At 53.7% G+C, this 18,860-nt stretch overlaps 7 protein-coding genes across 7 annotated transcripts; 4 read left to right on the forward strand and 3 right to left on the reverse strand.

Annotated features, from left to right (window-relative positions):
* Positions 1–854: 854 nt before the first annotated feature.
* On the reverse strand, positions 855–2,300 carry J4E85_004278 (uncharacterized protein; the record flags this gene model as incomplete). The annotated part of the gene is made up of 1 exon (XM_051468537.1): positions 855–2,300. One exon carries the CDS (start codon positions 2,298–2,300, stop codon positions 855–857), a length of 1,446 nt encoding a protein of 481 aa, XP_051328129.1.
* An 818-nt stretch (positions 2,301–3,118) lies between these two features.
* J4E85_004279 (uncharacterized protein) lies at positions 3,119–4,633 on the forward strand (the record flags this gene model as incomplete). Its single annotated transcript, XM_051468538.1, has 1 exon — positions 3,119–4,633. One exon carries the CDS (start codon positions 3,119–3,121, stop codon positions 4,631–4,633), a length of 1,515 nt encoding a protein of 504 aa, XP_051328130.1.
* A 277-nt stretch (positions 4,634–4,910) lies between these two features.
* Positions 4,911–5,990, reverse strand: J4E85_004280 (uncharacterized protein; the record flags this gene model as incomplete). Its single annotated transcript, XM_051468539.1, has 1 exon — positions 4,911–5,990. One exon carries the CDS (start codon positions 5,988–5,990, stop codon positions 4,911–4,913), a length of 1,080 nt encoding a protein of 359 aa, XP_051328131.1.
* A 1,109-nt stretch (positions 5,991–7,099) lies between these two features.
* J4E85_004281 (uncharacterized protein) lies at positions 7,100–7,699 on the forward strand (the record flags this gene model as incomplete). Its single annotated transcript, XM_051468540.1, has 1 exon — positions 7,100–7,699. One exon carries the CDS (start codon positions 7,100–7,102, stop codon positions 7,697–7,699), a length of 600 nt encoding a protein of 199 aa, XP_051328132.1.
* Positions 7,700–7,922: 223 nt separating this feature from the next.
* J4E85_004282 (uncharacterized protein) lies at positions 7,923–11,778 on the reverse strand (the record flags this gene model as incomplete). Its single annotated transcript, XM_051468541.1, has 3 exons — positions 7,923–10,941; positions 10,991–11,525; positions 11,646–11,778. 3 exons carry the CDS (start codon positions 11,776–11,778, stop codon positions 7,923–7,925), a joined length of 3,687 nt encoding a protein of 1,228 aa, XP_051328133.1.
* Positions 11,779–13,903: 2,125 nt separating this feature from the next.
* J4E85_004283 (uncharacterized protein) lies at positions 13,904–15,875 on the forward strand (the record flags this gene model as incomplete). The annotated part of the gene is made up of 4 exons (XM_051468542.1): positions 13,904–14,924; positions 14,974–15,076; positions 15,126–15,645; positions 15,696–15,875. The coding sequence occupies 4 exons, from the start codon at positions 13,904–13,906 to the stop codon at positions 15,873–15,875; spliced, it is 1,824 nt and encodes a 607-aa protein (XP_051328134.1).
* A 1,619-nt stretch (positions 15,876–17,494) lies between these two features.
* J4E85_004284 (uncharacterized protein) lies at positions 17,495–18,720 on the forward strand (the record flags this gene model as incomplete). Its single annotated transcript, XM_051468543.1, has 3 exons — positions 17,495–17,519; positions 17,577–18,118; positions 18,169–18,720. The coding sequence occupies 3 exons, from the start codon at positions 17,495–17,497 to the stop codon at positions 18,718–18,720; spliced, it is 1,119 nt and encodes a 372-aa protein (XP_051328135.1).
* Between the last annotated feature and the right edge of the window lie 140 nt (positions 18,721–18,860).

Consider the following 18,860-nt stretch of genomic DNA (forward strand, 5'->3'; position numbering starts at 1 on the left):
GCTACTCGAGGTCACGGTCGTACAAGATTCCCGGTATCTGGCTCAGCCACGGACTCAGTTCACGCCAAGGGAGCATTGTATCAGTCTTCCGAGCCACTCATATGCAGGAACTATGCGCCGAACCCGGTATGCAATGTCGGTAACACTACACTATTAGCACAGATGCGCTACCAGGATGCTCTCCAGAAGCGCGACCCGTTGTTTGGGCTTCGTTAGGCACGGCGTTCGGGTGGCTAGCTCTCAGTATGACACCTCGGCGATCATATCCACGCGTATGGGCTGACGCTCGCCTATGCTCGCTGGTTACAGATAAGGTCACTTTGACAGCGGGAGCCGCTCAAAGTCGCTTGCAGTGGTGGAAGCTTGTCGTTCGGGGAATTGATGCACCTTGGGCATGGGCCTCCCGGCATAGCCATGGTTGTTGCTGACATAGTTCAAGACAGTCTCGAGATCAAAGCCTCCTGACGCACGGGGTAGAAACGCTGCTGCTCATAAGCTGTAATCATTCCTCAGATCTTCACATCGCACTGCGAAACCCATTCATACAAGTCACACAGATGAAGTTCACTTAGGTTGATTGCACTGACAAGCAATCTTGCGTCTTCCACATGATTAGAGCTCCCATGATTACGATGAACCGGACTGGGGGTTGCAAAAAATCCGCATTCTAAAGAAACCTCATACAAATTTCCATCTTCCTCGTAGCATACGCTATCTTAGAGACTACTCACACTAGATTACAATAGTGTGTATGCAGCGAACCTTGCAAATGCGACACGCATTGTTACCAGCCCTCGTGCCCGCCGCGTCCAAAAGGCTCAATCAAATAACAACAAGCCCGTCAAATAGGCCCTTCAAATAAGCCCGGTACTGGGCCTGGGGGGCAAAAGTAAGTGGCGCGGTTCTGAGCTCATCCACGCTTTGTGGCGGTCCGAGTCTGAAGACGATCGTGACTCCCAGTACTCATCTGACGACCAATCCGGCACCCAAGCCTCCACCTCAATACCGAGCTCTTGTAGACGGCTAATGGGGCCTCCGGCCCAGTCCTTATCAATTGGGCGGCCAATTTCGTCTAGCGTAACCTTTCGTAGTTCAGGGAAACCACCGTGGTGACGGCGCGCAAAAATAATACCATCCGTTATGTTCCAGATGCTGTCTTCCACGTCGTCCAGACGAGTGATGACCAGTTCTTCTAAAGTGCTAGGCAGTATATCGCTTACCTCTGCCATTGGTCGTTCTTCTGAAGGACCTGTTAGTAGCCAGTGGGGCAGTTCGAGACGACGTAGCTTAGTAAAGCTGCTGTAATCTGCATGATCGAGTTTTCCAACGTACCATCGATCCTCACAGCCCTTTTCTGATATGCGCAAGGCCAAGCTGTCTAGTGTATCCGTCAGACTCGAAAGCTGCTCTGTGACGAAATGATAAAGCGGCTCGTCTAGGCTATCGTTGTACATCCACTGGCCGTACAAGCTGTCTTTGACCACCTTCCTGTATTCCTGTGGGCTATCTCGGTCGGCTTGCTTCACTATTACGTTAGAGAGCCAGATTTCCAATACTTTGAGAGACGAGAAGCGCGAGAGGAAATCGTCGGTCTTCTCGGGATCTTCAGATTTGAATTGAGAAGTACACATGTCCCATATGAGTGTATCAATAGAGGATGTAAGGTTGTCCGGGACTTTAGTGTCTTCTAGAAGGCGGCACCCACGACCTATGTGCAGAACCTTAAGCGATGGTAACTCACACCAAGACCACTCAAAAACTTGGGCGTTGAAGTGCAGTTCTTTGAGCTTCGCCAGTCCCTCGGGGTAAGATGAGCTTTGAGGCCCAAAGATCATCTCAAATGGGCTGATTGCATCCGTATAGCGTTGATAATCGTATTCGTGGCGGTATGTTTGCTCTTCAGCCAATACCTCAAGCTTCAACCGCTCCAGCTCAGACGTCTGCTCTAGGATGAATCCAACCAGTGCGCATTCGTTGACTTGCGCCAGTGAAGAGTGAGGCATGAAAGGCCCTTGAGGAGACATCAGCGATGGCTCGACAGTAACCATACGATCTTCTGGATGTAGTTCAAGACTACGTACAATCTTTCCTAGACTTGGATTCTGGACCAGAATGTGTGCTAAAGCTGCAATGCCGCTGGGTTCATTAGGTAAGGTCCGATCGGGGACGCGGACGGCGCGCCAGAGTAGATCTCGAGCGACGGGCTCCATCTTTTTAGAGACCAATGCTAGCGAGCGTAGACTCTCGCGATCTAGATCAGACGCAACCTTGATGAGTAGTTCGTTTGGGAGCTTCTCCATAGTTGAGTTTTCGATGTATATCCGATGGTAATGAGAAGAATTGGTTCTCGATCCAGGTGTCGAGGTCACTCGAAGTTATGAGAGATGATGAGTAGGGAATAGGAAATATATGTCTGATATACTTAGAGGGCCACAGCGGACCTCATTGTGAATGCGATCACAGACAGCAAATGCGTAGCCCTGTTCGCAAGCAATACCTCTTCGCCGAAAACAGTTTCTGATGAAAAACATTCACACTGTCAGCTCAACTCCTTATCAATGTAATTTAGCTCAAGTGTATGCGAGTGCAGCAGGACGGCGGATTTGGATGTGCAGGTATGTCTTCTCCAAAGTGGGGCGGGATTCTCCACAACACGCTAACGCGGGTAATTACCCCGAGCTCGAAGTCGGCGCTGTCTCTCACAACAGCCACAATGACTCTCTAGCCATTTCGACATAGTTCCGAAGAAGCCTTATGTCCATTCGTACAATGACATATGAGTGGAGGAGACAGGTGGTGGTGGCGGCCAGTTGACACGGTGAACGACCGAATGGCGCCCCGCATCATCTTCCCGCCATCGCGGAGCAACAATAGCGAGCGAATACAACTGCCGAGCGTCACGTTGGAGTCTGTATGATCGCCTGACTCCGGTGTTGTAAGTACATATCATCGTATACATCCTCGCCAACCCTCGAGAGTAGCAGCGTCTATTCACTCGTGCGACTGAGTTAACATGGCACTAGATTCTCTCCTTCACCTGCCGCCGTACCTCTGGCTTTCACTAGTCCTCGCCGTACCCCTCGCAACGCTCCTTCACGATGTCTGGGTATGGCTCCAAATGCCCCCAGGACCCACGCCTCTCCCGTTCCTCGGCAATAAGCTTCAGCTACCCAAGTCGAAGCCCTGGATCGAGTTCCAGAGATGGTCCAAGATATACGGTCCCATCTTTACGATATGGATTGGCCGCAAGCCTACAATCGTCATATCCGATCCGAACATCGCTGTCGAGCTGATGGAGAAGCGGAGCACAAAATACTCGTCGCGACCACGTATGGTAGTCATGGGTGAGATACTATGGGACAATGCTAGTATACTAGTACAGCCATATGGTAAAGAGTGGAGTGTGCGGAGGAAGCTGCTACACCAGGCCATGACTCCTAAGGCTCTGAGGCTATACAAGCCGGTTCAGACCGCAGAGGCGTCACGATTGTGCTACCAGCTGCTCGAAAGCCCTGCGAATTGGGAGAAGCTCCTCGAGCGCTTCACTTCCAGTATCGTATTCTGTGTCGCATACGGACATCGCATCGACTCGCTCAACGCCAACATCATCCACCAGCGCTTCAAGTTCATGCATGTTGCTGCCTCGCTCAACGTACCCGGAAAGTACCTCGCCGAGTCGTTTCCTATCCTCAAGCATGTTCCAGATGCGCTGGCACCTTGGAAGGCTGACATAAAAGCACGTGGTCGCGAGGAGGCAGCTGCAAACATGGCTCTGGTGGATGTTGTACGTTCGGATCTAGCGAGGGCAAAAGTCCAGGGTGACGATATCCCAGATTCGTTGTGCAAGCTTCTTCTAGAACTACGAGAGAAAGAGCACATCCCGCTGTCAGATCGCAACTTCTCGTATATCCCAGCATCTCTCTTTGGCGCTGGATCTGATACTACGGCATCGACTCTATGCACCGCCTTCCTGGCATTGGTCACACACCCTGAGAGCTTACACGCCGCCCACCATGAGCTGGACACTGTTGTTGGCGCGGACCGCAGCCCCACATTTGAAGACGAAGCGAGCCTCCCATACATTCGCGCTCTCGTCAAGGAAGTTCTGCGCTGGCGTCCTGTCGCAGTCCTGGGTGGCACACCCCATGCATCCACAGAAGACGATCGTTACGAAGGCTACTACATCCCTTCTGGCACCACCGTCTTAGGAAACTCATGGGCCATCAACCTAAACGAGGAGTATTATCCTAATCCACACCGCTTCGACCCCGCACGCTTTCTCGACGAAGCGCTCGCTGAACGCTCCAAGGCTCCCACCCCACTTACGGGCAAACCTCATCCGGCGAAATCAGGACACTCTTCGTTTGGATGGGGAAGGCGCATCTGTCCTGGCGCCAACCTCGCGGAGAACAGTTTGTACATTGCGCTGGCGAAGATTCTCTGGGCATTCGATATCCGGCCCAAGGAAGGGGTCAAGTATGATACCTTTGCGTATACAGAGGGCTTCAATATTCGGCCGCAGAAATTTGAGTGTGAGATTCGCGTCAGGAGTGAGGCGCATAAGCGAGTAATGATGGAAAATTTGAAAGCTGCTGAGAATGTATTGGAGAAGTTTACGCCGTTCCAGGAATAGTCAACCATATATACTTGAGTAGTGGGCGTGGTGAAGGTCGTTTGTAGTACTAGGTTGATGAATCGTATTCAATCGTAAGGTCATATCTATCTCTACCCCAACTACATATCCAGACGTAGCAAAGTGTGACAAGTGCCGTGTCAATCGTTCTGTCCCAAAACGAAGTCAAATCCATGCCACCCAGTATAACCCATATCCGAGTCAAAGCTCAGAATCTCAAGACCGAAACGCCGTCGCCATGCAGGTAATCCAAGATGCCGTACAACTAATCCCAACTTCACGCTCCGAACAGGACAGCAACACCGAATGCCAAGACGACAGCCAGTAGACTTCCACTCTCCTTCACACCAGCACCAGTGCTCTGCACCAGCGGCTCTGTGCTCAGTTGCTTCCTTCCTTGCGCACCGCTAACTCCATTCGCACGATCCACGCTCGCGATCGCAGGTCCCACGTTGAAGAAATCGACCATGACAAAGCTGGCTGGCTTTCCGTAAACAGTCGTACACTCCTGCACAGCCTCACCCAAGCTACCAAAGCCCGTCTCGGCATTCGTTACATTCGCATACGTCTCGTTGGGCGACTGAATGCCGAACAGTTGCGTCTCGTACAAGAAGTGGTTCTGCAGGAACATGCGACCGGATTCGAGGGCCGTGGACGGGTTTCCCGCGACGGCAGACGGGCGAGACGGGTTGCAGGAGTAGTTCGAGGGTGAAACGTTCTCAAAGTCGTTCTCAAATACGTAGGTGAATTGGTCCATTAGGTATGGGAACTCCGCTGAGGGCTCATCCAGGCTGGCGACGAAGGACATCAGGCGCGTGTTGTTGCCGATGAGCGTGTCGAGCGTAGGCCATATTTGCGGCACGGTACTTTGGTCTGGCGGGCTGTAGGCGAGCTTGTCGAGGCCCGAGGAGGAGAAGACGCCGCCGAGGTCGGCGGGGGAGGCGTTGTCTGAGTTTACGAGGATGAGTGTTACAACGTCGTTTGTGTTGGCGTCCATCCAGGTTTTTATCTCGCCGAGCCAGCTTTCTAATGTGCCGGCGTCGAGCAGGTCGCAGCTGCTGTGGCACAGGTGCCAGGCTGCGTTGCCACTGTCGTTGGATTTGTGGACTTGGCCGGTGAGGAGGCGCACGCCGGCATCGAGTTGTATTGTTGTGTTGTAGTAGTGGTTTCCGGATGTGGAGAAGGATGTCTCTTTGTTGCGGAGGAAGGGCGAGTTGTGTGCGCCTAGGTAGGTGATGTTGTTGTACGGCCGTGTGCATAGATCGGGCGAGTTGTTGCATGCATTTTGTGCAGAGGCGGGTGTGTAGAGTAAGGGCAAAAGAGCCGCGGCTTGGAGTAGTATGCTTCTTGAAAACATGTTGTGTGAGTTGTGTGTGTGATAGTCCTTCTCTTCGTACGGTATAGTAGCCGTTGGTCGTTGTCGTCGTCAAACGGAAGTCGTAAATCGTATGCAGGGAAAAGATCAAGCAGTCAATCAGATACTCCCAAACAAGGTGAAGGACAATATCGCTCAGTGTATGAAACCGTTGTAAAAAGCAAAATGAGTTACTCCAGAAGCATCAGACCCTGGGGTCACATCTGCTATTATACCATTACGCAGCAGTCGTCTCAGCCTAGCCACCCAGACCCGTATACAGTAATCATTTGCAAACAGCTGGTAGCTGGGCCCCAAGAGAAAAAAAGTGGCGCGCTACCAACCATCAAACTGCCACAAACTGCCACAAAGAGTGGAGCCACGCGGAGCATTTTCACAAACGGCTTCTTCGTACTCTTGCACAGCCCGCGAAGCGACGCGGACAAACTGGTGCAAGAGTTTCAGGCCTCGTCACCCCCCGGCCAACCGAGAGCCGCCGCGACGCAGTCGAAACATGGGTTTGATGCATTAATTGGCAACATCGGGTTCTGGGAAGTCCGTTGCTGGCGGGACATGGCCGTGGCAGACGACCAAGACTGCCGTGGAAAGGGCGTTACGCGTCCGCGCGCGGCATGGTGATGTCAGGTTGTCCGATTTTCCATGGACACGACGATCTATTGTTGGAGTGGCGGGCTGGGGCTGGTGGCTTGGCACGTGCACCCGGCTGCACTGGCTCCCGGTAGCGTCGATCTGCTGGCCCTGTCGCGTTATCGAGTGTTGATGATGATGGCAGACGCGATGATGAGCAGAGAAGGGATTGAGATCTACAGCTAATCAAAAGTAAATATGAAGCATATAGCAGCTTCGACGTCTCTCTCGTCGGGCGACTGAGCATCGCAACACCATCGCGACTTCTGCGCGCGGAACATCACACCACACCGCTGCCCAACCAGCCACGTCAAAAAAAATCCGTTGTCCGTCCAACCTCATCGACCGCCAATTCATCATCATCAACACTCGCCAATCGTCATCATCCTCGAGATACCCACAAAATCTCTCCAGATTCCACGCGTCCACCTCCACAAACACCGCCAATCACCAGCCGCCTCACCATGGTAACCCTCCGCGCTCCATCGTCCCTGCCGTCTACCGAACCGTCCCCCTCGCTCGCACCACCCACTCTGTCATGGCTATCAGGCTCCTGGAATGTAACCCACTCCACGCTTCCTATGTGGAAGAAGTCGCGCAACGTTCGCATCACCTACACGGCCATTCCCGACACGCAGCCTGCGCAAATCGACGACGTAGTCACGTACCAATCCTTGGGCTCTGAGAAGATCAAGACGGTGCATGGTGTGGACAAGCCGTTCGACGTACCGAACACGGCCTCAGCGCCAGATGCAGAGGGGGGTGACGGCGTAGCGAGTCTAGGATACAACTGGCGTGGCAAGGGATGGCTGGTGATTGCGACGAGCAAGTGGGAAATACTGGGTTATGGTGATGAGGAAGGCACAGGCAACGGTTGGGTCGTAACATACTTCGCGAAGACGCTGTTCACGCCTGCGGGCGTAGACTTCTATTCGCGGAACGGCAACCTGACGCCTCAGACGGTTGAGGGTATCAAGGCCGGGCTTGCTGGACTGGGTGGTGAGGTCGCAAAGTTGGCAGGCGAGGTGTTTGAGGTCAAGATGGATGGGGACAGGAAGGACTAAATATGGAGGACATGATGGAGTGATTCGCACATTCAGCTATATACCCCGGGCATGAGATGAGGCCCATCCAGTTGTTAGCACGAAGGTAGTACAGCAAGACAGCAACCCCTTCTTCTAAGCTGCCATAACGTCGAAAGTACTCCACCCAGGAGGACACATACTAATGAACAGTTAGCTAAAGATTTTGAAATGTACTCGTGGCGGCTTCTTTACCATGAGTTGTTCAATCGAGCAGATCGAAAGAGACATTTGCAGCACTCGCATGCGCCCGGCTCGTCTGTTGGTTATGCTCTGGCTCAAAGTCGAGTTCCAGGAGCAGGTTTGTGTTCTTGGACACAGGTCCTGCTTTCACTGGCGACATCTCGATAAGCCTGCCGTCTGAAGCGGAAATGCCAGTCTGGGGTGTGGATGCCCTACGGGCGTGGTATTCGGCCTCCTCTGCTTTCATCTTTGCAAAGGCTCGCGCGTCATCTTCCTGGACACCACCGCCATTAGCGTATACATCCCACTGCACGGTACTACAGTCCGATAGCCCTGGAGTCGTCATGCGTGCAGTGAGTGTGTCGGAACGCACAGCACGTCTAGAGGTCGCAGGCAGCGTGTCTTCGAGCATCAAGCTTCGCGTGTTTGGCCGGGCTCCACGAAACGACGTTGCCCCGTTTGCTGGTTTCAGCGTTGATTTGACGCCTCCACTGCGCCGCTCACACATGTGGCACTTGCAAGGATCGCAGCACTCCGCGACGCAAGGATGACCACAGGCCTCGACACGCTTGGAGCACTTCTGTGTGCAGTTGATCATGTCGTGCTCGAAGGGGTGACATGGGTACGGGCAGCGATGACCACACGGCAACGAGCCTTCGCACTTGATGTCGCAGCCGCCTTTGATGAGATCGAAATCTTCGGGCACTTCGCACCATATTTTGCGTCCGTGATTGCGGCATTTCAGCGGGAACTGATAACCCACGCGTCGCTCTTGACCTGTAGCTGGCTTGGACTTCTTGTTCTTGAACATGATATCAACCACAGAAGCCCACGTACCACTCTCGCAGGCTAGAAGCTCTGCGTTCCCGAAGATGTAGAAGCCACGCTTCGCTCGGGAAAGCGCGACACAAGCGCGATTCTCAGAGCTCAGGAAGCCAATGGAGTGCTTATGGTTCGACCGCACCAAAGAAAGAAGGACGATGTCGTTTTCCTCGCCCTGGTAACTATCCACTGTGACAACCTGGATGCCGGGGTACATGCGCAGATTCGGATGCGCCCTTATGTCTCGGAGGATCTGCTTGCGTTGGCCATTGTAAAAGGTCAAGATGGTAATCTTGGTGGCATCTACACCATTGAGGACTAGATAGTCGAAGAATTGAACGATCATCTTTGCCTCAGCTGCGTTTACTGCCGACATGTTGGCGTCGCGGGACTCTTGCCACTCATGGCAGAAGAAGAAGCTATTGTTGCCGCCCATGCCCTCGACTGGAGGACGATTATCGAGATCTTTCACGCTCTTGTGATCCTTGAGTGTATCCTGGTAGATGGGGTACAAGAGACGTCGGATCTCTGGAATCATACGACGTTGTCTGGTCAGCGTCTCGAAAGCGACGTTGTTCCAGACTAGACGCTCGAATAATGACAGGTTCAAGAAGTATGGTTCATCTTCAAATGCACGCACTTGGGTATGGGGTCGCAGCTGTTGATGATCCCCGACCAAGATAAGGTGTTCCATGCTCGGGAAACAGGCTGCAGTGACAGGCGCCTCCAATGTCTCGGCTGCTTCCTCGACGATACAGATGCGTGGTCGAAGAGCGCAAAGTAGAGCGCGATACTTTGCTAGACCTGTTGTGGTGCAGCCGATGATGCGCGCTTTACTGAGAACACGCACGTCTTCTTCCCACATGCCTGCCTTACGTTGGAACACTGCTTCTTGATAGCCTTTAGCGATCTTGCGGATCTCGGTGGTAATCATTCTCTTGGCCTCCCGCTTGAAGTAGTTGTAGATGGTGCCGCGCTGGGTAACGGGAATCATCGTCAGATCGTCCGTCTTCCGTAAGATGTTCGCAATATCGGCGTTGTTCAGCGACGCTCCAGTACCTTTGTGGTTGTCACGCAGCAACACCACTTCTCCACGGAGAGCTTCGATATCGTCGTCGTCCTGAGCCACGGCTTCTGCTTCGAGTTCCTTGAGCTGTTCCACTTCCAAGTCTTCTTCTTCGTACCCCCAGTCGAACTGGTCTGGCCCAATCGGACGATCGCACGGAGCCAGACATCTTCCAAGCCATTGCTCCATCAAGATGCCCGGACTATCGGTCGATGAACCACCCATAGTATACTGCGAGTCCATTTCGAGCGATTCGGCCTGCTCCTTGGTCATCAACCCCAGACCCTGCAAGACTTTGTGATCGAGAGGTCCTTTGTTAGCTTCCAGAGGTGCCAGTAACAGCTGGCACTGAACCGTCAACTTCCTCAGTGCGATAGTAGCTTGGCCCTTCTGACTGCCTGGCTGTTTCTGCTGGGGTAGATCTTGGCGGACTTCATACAAAGTTCGCTTCTTGATCTCCTTGTCCTTACTCCTGCCTCCCAGTCGAATGTAGTTGGGCTCGAACTGTGATGTATGTCTGAGCAGCTGATCGAGAGCGTGGTTTGTCTGTGCAGTAACAATGATAGGGGCGTCATCTCTGCGCAGGTTATCGCGGGCGATCTGCAGTGCCACGACAGACACGAATGTCTTTCCTGTTCCCGGAGGGCCTTGCACAATAGCCAACTCGCTTGTCAACATCCGTTTCAAAGCCTTGCTCTGAGAATTGTCGAGGGTGTGCGAGGACATAGTAGGCCAATCCTCCAATACGTTAATGTTTTCGTATGCTGTGCTCTCCTCCATGCTGACGAGTGAGCTTAGATTGACGAAAGGGTTATGCTTGATGTAACGTGGAGGCTCAACCTCCTGTTGGACATGCACCAGATACTTCGACAGCGGGAACGGCTCTCTCATGAGGTGCTGAAGAGCAAGTAGAGTATGTCTGCTGGCTTCGAAGAAGCTGCTCCGACACTCCACCATGATCCATTTGCGCATTGGATCTATCTCTTGATCCTCCGGGCGCGCGAAGAAGAGATCGATCTCAGGCGGATTTTGCTCTAGCGCAGATATGGGGCGGGCTGCGACTACGGCAAGAACGCATTGGGTTTGAAAGGCATCGTCGGTAGGCGACAAGGCAACAAGGGTTCCAGTTATCAATCTCTTGGACTGCTCCCATCTGCATTTGTTAGCCAGTACCCAGCATTAGAACGCATGCCATGGCTTACCGAATATGCTTCTTGACTCGGCTGAGTGAAAAGGCAACACGCGTTGCGAGCCCTCGCAGAGAGAACACAAGTGATGTAATATACACAGGATCGTAGATACCAATACTCTGGTCGCTGTATTCCGCCTCATCTTTGAAAGGATCTGCGCGAACCTCACTAATGATTTCTCGGAGTGATCGGACTGCGTCCTCTCGTAGGATTTCGTACTTGGTTCCCAGATATTCTTCTTCGTCCTTGTATGCACCTTCTGGCTTGTGTGGGCGAATGGTTTCGTCAACCTCGACGAGTGCCTCGTTACCATTCTTGATATCAGATTCTGGGCGTAATATTTCCGAGGGACTAGGGATCTCAGGCTTGCCTAGCCATGCCCCACCAGCGACTTGTAGCCTGGCTAGCTTGAAGTACTCCCGTATGTCGTTGTTGGGCCTGGGCCGTCCGGACCTGGGAATGTCGTCGTGGGGGATGTAATTGGGTTCGGAAAAGCTGGAAGGCATGCCTCGGAACCGCTCCGTAAGGTCGGCATTCACTTCCTGATCTAATTTGATTTTAGCGTTGTTCATTTCGATTTCTAGTAAAAGCGGAGGTAAGAGCTCTCGGGAAGACGTATGCGGAGCTGGTGTTGCTGCCGCGAAGCAGGATGCGAGACAAGACTTACCTTCATACTCCAATGTTTCCAGAGTTGCGTACGCATTGTTGTTTTGCGGTGCTTGCGGGTTTCTGTGAGAAGCCGTGCTGCCGGTTGCCCATTGGTTGGCTCGCTTTGAGCTGAGACGAGCGCCTCGACCCATGTTTGATCGTGATTGTTCGTCAACGAGTGGACGCAATACGTGCTGAGATATGAAGTGATAGATGGTGGCTGAAGATGCAGCCCTGGAGAGCTATGTTGTTGTGGCCTGCGACGTGAAGCTCGCGCGGTGAGATGTAAACATGCAGTCGCCGGTGAACGTGAGGAAGGTGCGGTCTAGCCACGGCAAACGAATCGCCCACCCAATCAAGCAACGCTCCAAAATGCACAAAACTCAAAGCAAGCGCGATTGCGAGATGAATGAGGACAAGCAACTGTGTATTCAGAGGTGATGCTGCCGATAAGCGGGAAAGCAGCGCTGTATAACCATGCTGAGAACTCGGACTGTAGAAAGACGTGCGCTCTTAGAGACTGAGTAGAAAACATCAAGTATACTGTGAAAAGTACGATGTGACTGGCTAATGCTTTGGATAGACGTAGAAATTACTGAATACCTTGAGGGCAATGTTCGGGGTTTACAACTAGAAAAAGCCAGCCGTACGTCGTGCTGGTCTTTGGTTCTCGGCAGCATGATTAAATCTATCAATACAAATCGAAAACATTGCGGGTTTTGGGAGCAAATCCATTTAATTGGGATGGATATACGGGGCTCTTAGCAAACTCAGTGGAAATGGAGATGCAGGAACTCTACGGCTGAACCCTTAATGAAGAAACAAGGAGGAACTCTGAATGTGAGAGACAGATACCGAGAGAGATGCAGAACAGAAAGCGTATAGAGGAACACGCGCAGAAGTGTGCTGGTAGAAGGTGACAAACGAGCTCAGGTTTGTCAACAAGTTCGCACCTGCATCTTAGCGTAACCGTCGCGCCGCACCTGCCGCACCAGGCTGGAGGTACAACGACGTCTAGTGCGGCCTGCAAGTCTCTGGACTCCAGGGCTATGTGTCTATCCTCTGAGCGTTGGGAACAGCGGAAAATACTTACGAGTATACGAAAGCCTGTACTACTTCAAGAAGCTTCGCAATGACGTAGGGCGTGCTCACATGCCACATGGTCCGACTCGCAGGGCTGTCCAGGGCTTGCTCTCGCCATATCTCGCAACATGCCACCGACCACGACCTCGTAAGTCGCGCAAAAGGATTTCTGCTTATTGGTTACTACCAGAGTGTCTTGGAATGCCATCGCTACCTGGGGAAATTGCAGTCCAAGGTAGTCTGCCCGAACAACGTCATCCTGCATGGGATGCTGGGCGAGAGAGGGATTGTGCCGGGGGGCAGCGCACGAGAATCAAGTCAGCAGTTCATCGAAGTCTGACACGTTATGGGAGTGAGGTTTAATGTGAAGGGATATCCAAGAGATGAAGTTCACGCCGAGATCAGCATGAGGTACAGGCGGGTCGCCTCGCGCCGTCGCACGCTGTTGGGCACGAAGATCTGGTGAGATTCACCAACGACAGGACCTCGAGTGCGCCGATCAGGCCGTCTCGATGGGTCCAAGTTCCGTGGTAAGAGAGTTCGCGCGGCTGTCGTTCGGTCAGGTAGCGACTCCATGTGGCGCCCGAACTGTACCTGACTCCGACCTTGGAATCTGGTTGAAGGCCCCCAGGGTCAATCGGCGCGTTTCCACCTGGGGCGGTGCTCTGGTGGGACTGACACAAGCAGCCCCAGAACGCCTCGTGGGAGCGATGGCTGTGAACGTGCCGAGTGACACATGACAGAAGACAGATGTCTAAATTTTCGCAGCCATGCGCTCGCAGCGACGGGCAGTAGGCGTGCAGGCGACTGCTTCTGCTCTGCTGCTGCGAACTGGGCCAGAGGTGCAGCGGCTTTGGCGGCCATTGGGCAGGAAGCATGCTGGTGATCAGGGTGGGTGGTTTAGTGCAGCGTGGAGGTTACGTCATTGCAGAAGAGCGAGACAGCGCCCGACCTTGGTCCTGCTACCAACCCCACTACTCTCGCCGGGGAGTCAACTGGGCCAGCCTTCTCGATAACGTCAGGCCACGGCACAAGTCCATTCTTCTGCTTACCTTGATAACCATCCCTCTTCCCCTTCCCGTACCAACTTGCCCGTGTTCCTTCTTCCAGCCCATCCGCCGTCTCCTGTGAGAGCGGCACGTCACCCCACCACCACACCCCCCGCCCGTCGCTCACTTGTCGCTTAGCCGCACAATGTCGTCGCGACGCTACCCAACCGCTGAGCTCTATGAGGAGCGAGAGCGCGACTTCTACCGCAATGGAAACCGCAGCGATCGCAACTACGAGGAGCTTGACCTCGAGCTGCGCCGCGGCACTGGCCCGGACCCCAGGCGCAGTGCCCCCGACTTCTTCCGCGAGGACTACAACCGCCCGACGGCTGGCCCCATGGTTCTGAGAAGCCGCGATGAGGACAACTATTCGCGAGCAGGACCCCGCAGTAGCCGCGGCGGCTTCGACGACGATGTGCGCTCTACCCGGAGCCGTCCCCCGCCTCCGCCCTCTGCTATGCGGGGCATGGAGCGGGACGACATCAGCATCCGTCACAGCGAGGCCCCTACGCGCCGCGGACGAGCAGACGACATTGACGAGACGGACATCACCATCAAGCGCCGCGAGCAGTCCCGTGGCCCTCCAGAGCGCGACGACATCATCTTCCGCCGTGGCGATGGCCCCCCTGTGAGATCTGTCAGCCGACCCGCCCCGCGTCAGGTGGACGACGACGATGTGCGCTTCAGGGGCCGCGGTGGAAACGACATCGACTTCCACGCGTCTCGCAGCGAAGTCAGCCGCCACGGCAGGGACGTCTCTGCTGAACGAGGCTCTATCCGCTTCCAGGAGCGTGACGGTAACTTCGAACTCCGCGCAAACCGCCGAGAATTCAGCCGCGATGGCAGGGACACCAGCAGAGAGAGGAGCTCCTTGACGATTAGAAACCGCGAGAGGAGTCTCCCTCCCCCATCGCGCAACCGCGGCGATCTGATCGCTAGGGAGCGCGAGGAGTTTGTCATCCGCCGTCCACGCGCGGAGTCTCCTCCCCAGAACAACCGCGAAGTCATAAGAGACGAGATCATCATCCGCCGCAAGGAGGAGCGAGCACCCACTCCTTCGCCCTCTCCATCCCCGCCTCCTCCACCCCCAGCGCCAGCTCCTGAGCCAGAGATCCGTCCCCCGATCATCCAGGAGATCATCACACATCACCGACACATCGACCATGGTAAGTGTTGTGGCTAACACGATCAGGTTCAATACTGACAGTCGTACAGGTGTCGTCAGGGCCCGCACGCCAACACCGCCTCCCCCACCGGCGCCCCCGTCTCCTCCCCCTCCACTAAACGAGACCCTCGAGATCGAGATCAACAGACGAGAGTGAGTAGTCACTTCACATGCCATTACACACAACCTAACATTTTGCCAGGAGCCACAGCCGTGGACGTGGAAGGAGCAACTTCGAGGAGCTCGATATTGATATCAACTTCAACCGCGACCAGGTACGTCACCGCGAGCGGTCGTTTAGCCCCCCAGGGCGTGTGCACACAGCCCCCATGCCCGATATGGACTTTGATTTGGAAGCCGAGTTCTACAACCGCAAAGCACTTGAGCGAGCCTACCCCGGTGAAACTTGGAACGGAGTTACCAAAGACTGGTCCATCATCGACGTGCCACCCGGCACCAGTCGTGTGCGCATGGATGGCATCGGTGGTGCTGCCCAAGAGATCACCTGGCAGCGCTACAACGGCGTTCGCAGATCAAAGTTCATCAGCGGCGACGATGAACATACCACTGACATTTATAACCAGGGATCGGTGAAGCAGAAGAAGAAGGACATGTGGACCGAAATCACAAAGGACTTGGTCCTCCGCGAAGCCATCGACTCGTGCGGCTACTCATGCGAGGAGACCGACGACTTTTTCTACGTCATGGAGTACCTGCGATACGTAAGTTTGTAATGCCTTGCACAAGGTGCAATATACTGACATTCATTCAGGAGGACGTTCTGCACCTCGTGGAGATCTCCGACGAGATCCGTCGTAAGCGCAAGAGCCGCATTCGGGAAATCGAGATTGAGCGCAAGTCTATCCACGACTCTCGCCCAGCCTCAGCCTACGACGACCGTTTCTACGAGCACGAAGTATCGTTCGACAGCCGTCGCAGCCGATACCGTTAGATTCTGAACGTGGACGAGGACCCTCGTACAGCTTTCACCTGACGCCGGACCTGCGGGTTGGAGATTCGGGAGCCCTTCAGCGAAGTCTTACACCATTGTTGAGTCCGCGACAATCTGCATCGTTTGTTTCGGCAGGCGAATCCTTCGATGAGGCCAGCGTGTTTAGAAATGTCTCGCCACCTCCGAGCAACGTTCACGGTCTTCCAGCACGCTTGTCGGAAAAAGTCTCAACCTGACACCGAACGACTCACAAGATCTCTGCAACCTGCAACGAGGACACGGCCTGTAGCACTAATGACTATGACGATTATGACCAGCATACCCGGAGCGAGTAAGAAAGAGGTGGTTTTTGCAGTTTTCTTTGATGCTTTTTCGGATGTGGAAATCGATCAAAGTGGCGGATGGCGGGGAGGTACATAATTCTCTTTTTTTCTGCGGTTACCAATCAAATTCATGAGCTTTATTGGCGTTGACGTTGTGATCTATCTGTTTGCGAACTATCGATAAAACCTATTCTAGTGAAGTCTGGCGTCGGACTGCTTTTAGTGATGGCTGTGTGCATGCCGCAAAAGCAAGGGTGCACACACGATCAGACCACAAGTTCATTCAAGCCCTTGCCTTTTCCATCGCAATCGCGGTCACTAACACGATCGAAGACAACGTTACGTCGTACACATATTTCCAATCACGCTGTTCCTTTCTCCCCGAAGTGTACTATATACAGCGCGCTCGCGCTGCAAGGCTAAAAATACAGACGACGCCCGCGGGCGCCGCTTACCCCGCTTGGCACGTCCCCCCTGTCTTGTACGGGCGCTTCCACGCCTGTTACACGACGCGGCGAACACGCTCGAAACCCTGTCCGTCCCCTAAGCGCCCGCTCCACACGAGCTCAATTTCCAGCTCGTCGCGCTGCTGAGTGGCTGCCCTCGTCATAGGCGACTTTGTTCCAAGATAAGACATTCTTGAGCTGGCGTTGCGGCAAGGCGGGTGGTTGGACGAGCGGTTGGTGGGGTCGGGTTTGTGGTTGTTTCATGTGCGGCGTGTTGGCAGGCATGGGGTTTGGCGTGTAGGAGTAGGTTTGTATGCAAAGTATAAGGTCCCCGATGGGGGAGGCGTTGGGTTTAGGGCTTGTTTATGCTGTGGTACTTTACTTTTGAGGGTATTAATTGGGTGTTGCTTTGCTGTTCGCTCTTTTCTTCCCGTTCTTTTCCATTTGATTGCCTTGAAACTGAAGAGCTCGGTCGATTGTTGCGCGCGCTTTTGGGTGCTATTTGGTACTGAGATATGTTTGCCATGATACACGTACGGCAGAGAGTGGGTGTGGTACTTGCGCTGCTGGCTTGTAAGTCATCTCTAGTAGTTCGAACTACATACGATTGCTTGTCTTTCCATGCACGTTGCTTACTTGTTGCGCAGTGTTCCCAGCGCTCATATCATGCCAAAACACAACAACGAACGTCACTACCGCATCGACATTCTACCTTGATCGGACAGAAACACAATTCTCTATCAACATCGCAGACGACTCGGATGATGTCTTCATCTACTACGCCAGTCCGGCGTACTCATGGGTCGGCGTTGGGTTTGGAGAGAAGATGGAAGGGAGTTTGATGTTCATCATGTACCCCAATGACAAGAGCGATAGTATGTTTACTCATTCACATAAAGTCTAATTGCAAGACACATGCTTACATATACCAGACGTAACGATTTCCGCACGCATCGGCTCCAAAGCCTCGGAACCAACCTTCAACTCCTCCGTCTCCATTACCGTCCTCCCAGGAACCAGAGTCGACGACGAAATGCTCATATTGAGAGCGCGATGTGGCAACTGCCGCTCCTTCATTGACACCGAAGCGACAGCACACCCGATGATCTACGCTTTTGGCCATGGACAGAACCTGCAATCCGACTCTCCCTCCGCGAACCTCAAACGACACATCCGCTACGGTCACTTCACCATGGATATGGCGACTGCCACCGGGCCAGGCGGCGTGCCAGCAAAGAGCAACGCCTTGAACGGCGTAAGCATGGTGGGCGACATGACCCGAGACCACGACCGAGCGAACCTCGCACACGCAGTCATTGGATGTCTAGCGCTCTTCCTACTTTGGCCACTCAACGTGTTACTCGTGGGCTTCTTCAAGAACATCAAGATACACGTCGTCTTCAGCGTACTCATCATGATCTTCCTGCTTGTCAGTTATGTATTGGGAGGAGTTACCAGTGCGCAGTACAATCGCGTAAGTTACCCTTTGCCCACGTCAACACCCCCATACTAACGCGTACCCAGTCGAAAGCATTCAACACCCCGCACCAAATCATCGCCTTTATATCTCTCCTACCCCTCCTCCTGACCAGCGTCCTCCCATTCCTGAAACCGTACCTACCCCGCCTCCAGAAGGCACTCCACACACCCCTCGCTTCAGCCTCCCTCGTCCTACTCATCCTAACCGGCGGCCTTGGTCTCCACCTCTCAGGCCAAACTCGACCGATAGTCCTCATCTACACCGCCATATCCATCGCCGTCTTCCTCTTCATCTTCATCATTCAGTCATGCATCCGGAAACGTGGATCCGCGTATTCCCGCGCTGAGAGGCGACAGAACCGCGGAACGGGCGAAGACAGCGATGAGATGGTTATGCTGGGCAAGATGGAGGAGCAAGGTATGCCGTATGGGCACAGTGCGGAGCAGAATGATAGTAGAGAGTTTGGTGCTGATGGACAGCGGCAGCAGCATGTGAGGAATACGAGTCGCACGCATTATGGCGGTGGGACGATGCCTGGTCCACAGTATTTGCTTAATATGCATCCGGGGGTGCCGGTGCAGGTTAGTCGCATGTGAGCATGGAAGGTTTGGTGTTCATGATTGTATGATTAGCATGGCGTTTGGGATGTTGATGTTGCTTGCGGTATGTGTTGTTGAAATCAGTTCATATTGGGGCATTTGGGAAGCGAGAGATACCATGTAGCGTTGAGCATTTT

Source organism: Alternaria conjuncta (assembly GCF_024043145.1).
Source record: "Alternaria conjuncta strain BMP 0040 chromosome Unknown scaffold_5, whole genome shotgun sequence".
Classification (NCBI taxonomy): Eukaryota; Fungi; Ascomycota; class Dothideomycetes; order Pleosporales; family Pleosporaceae; genus Alternaria; species Alternaria conjuncta.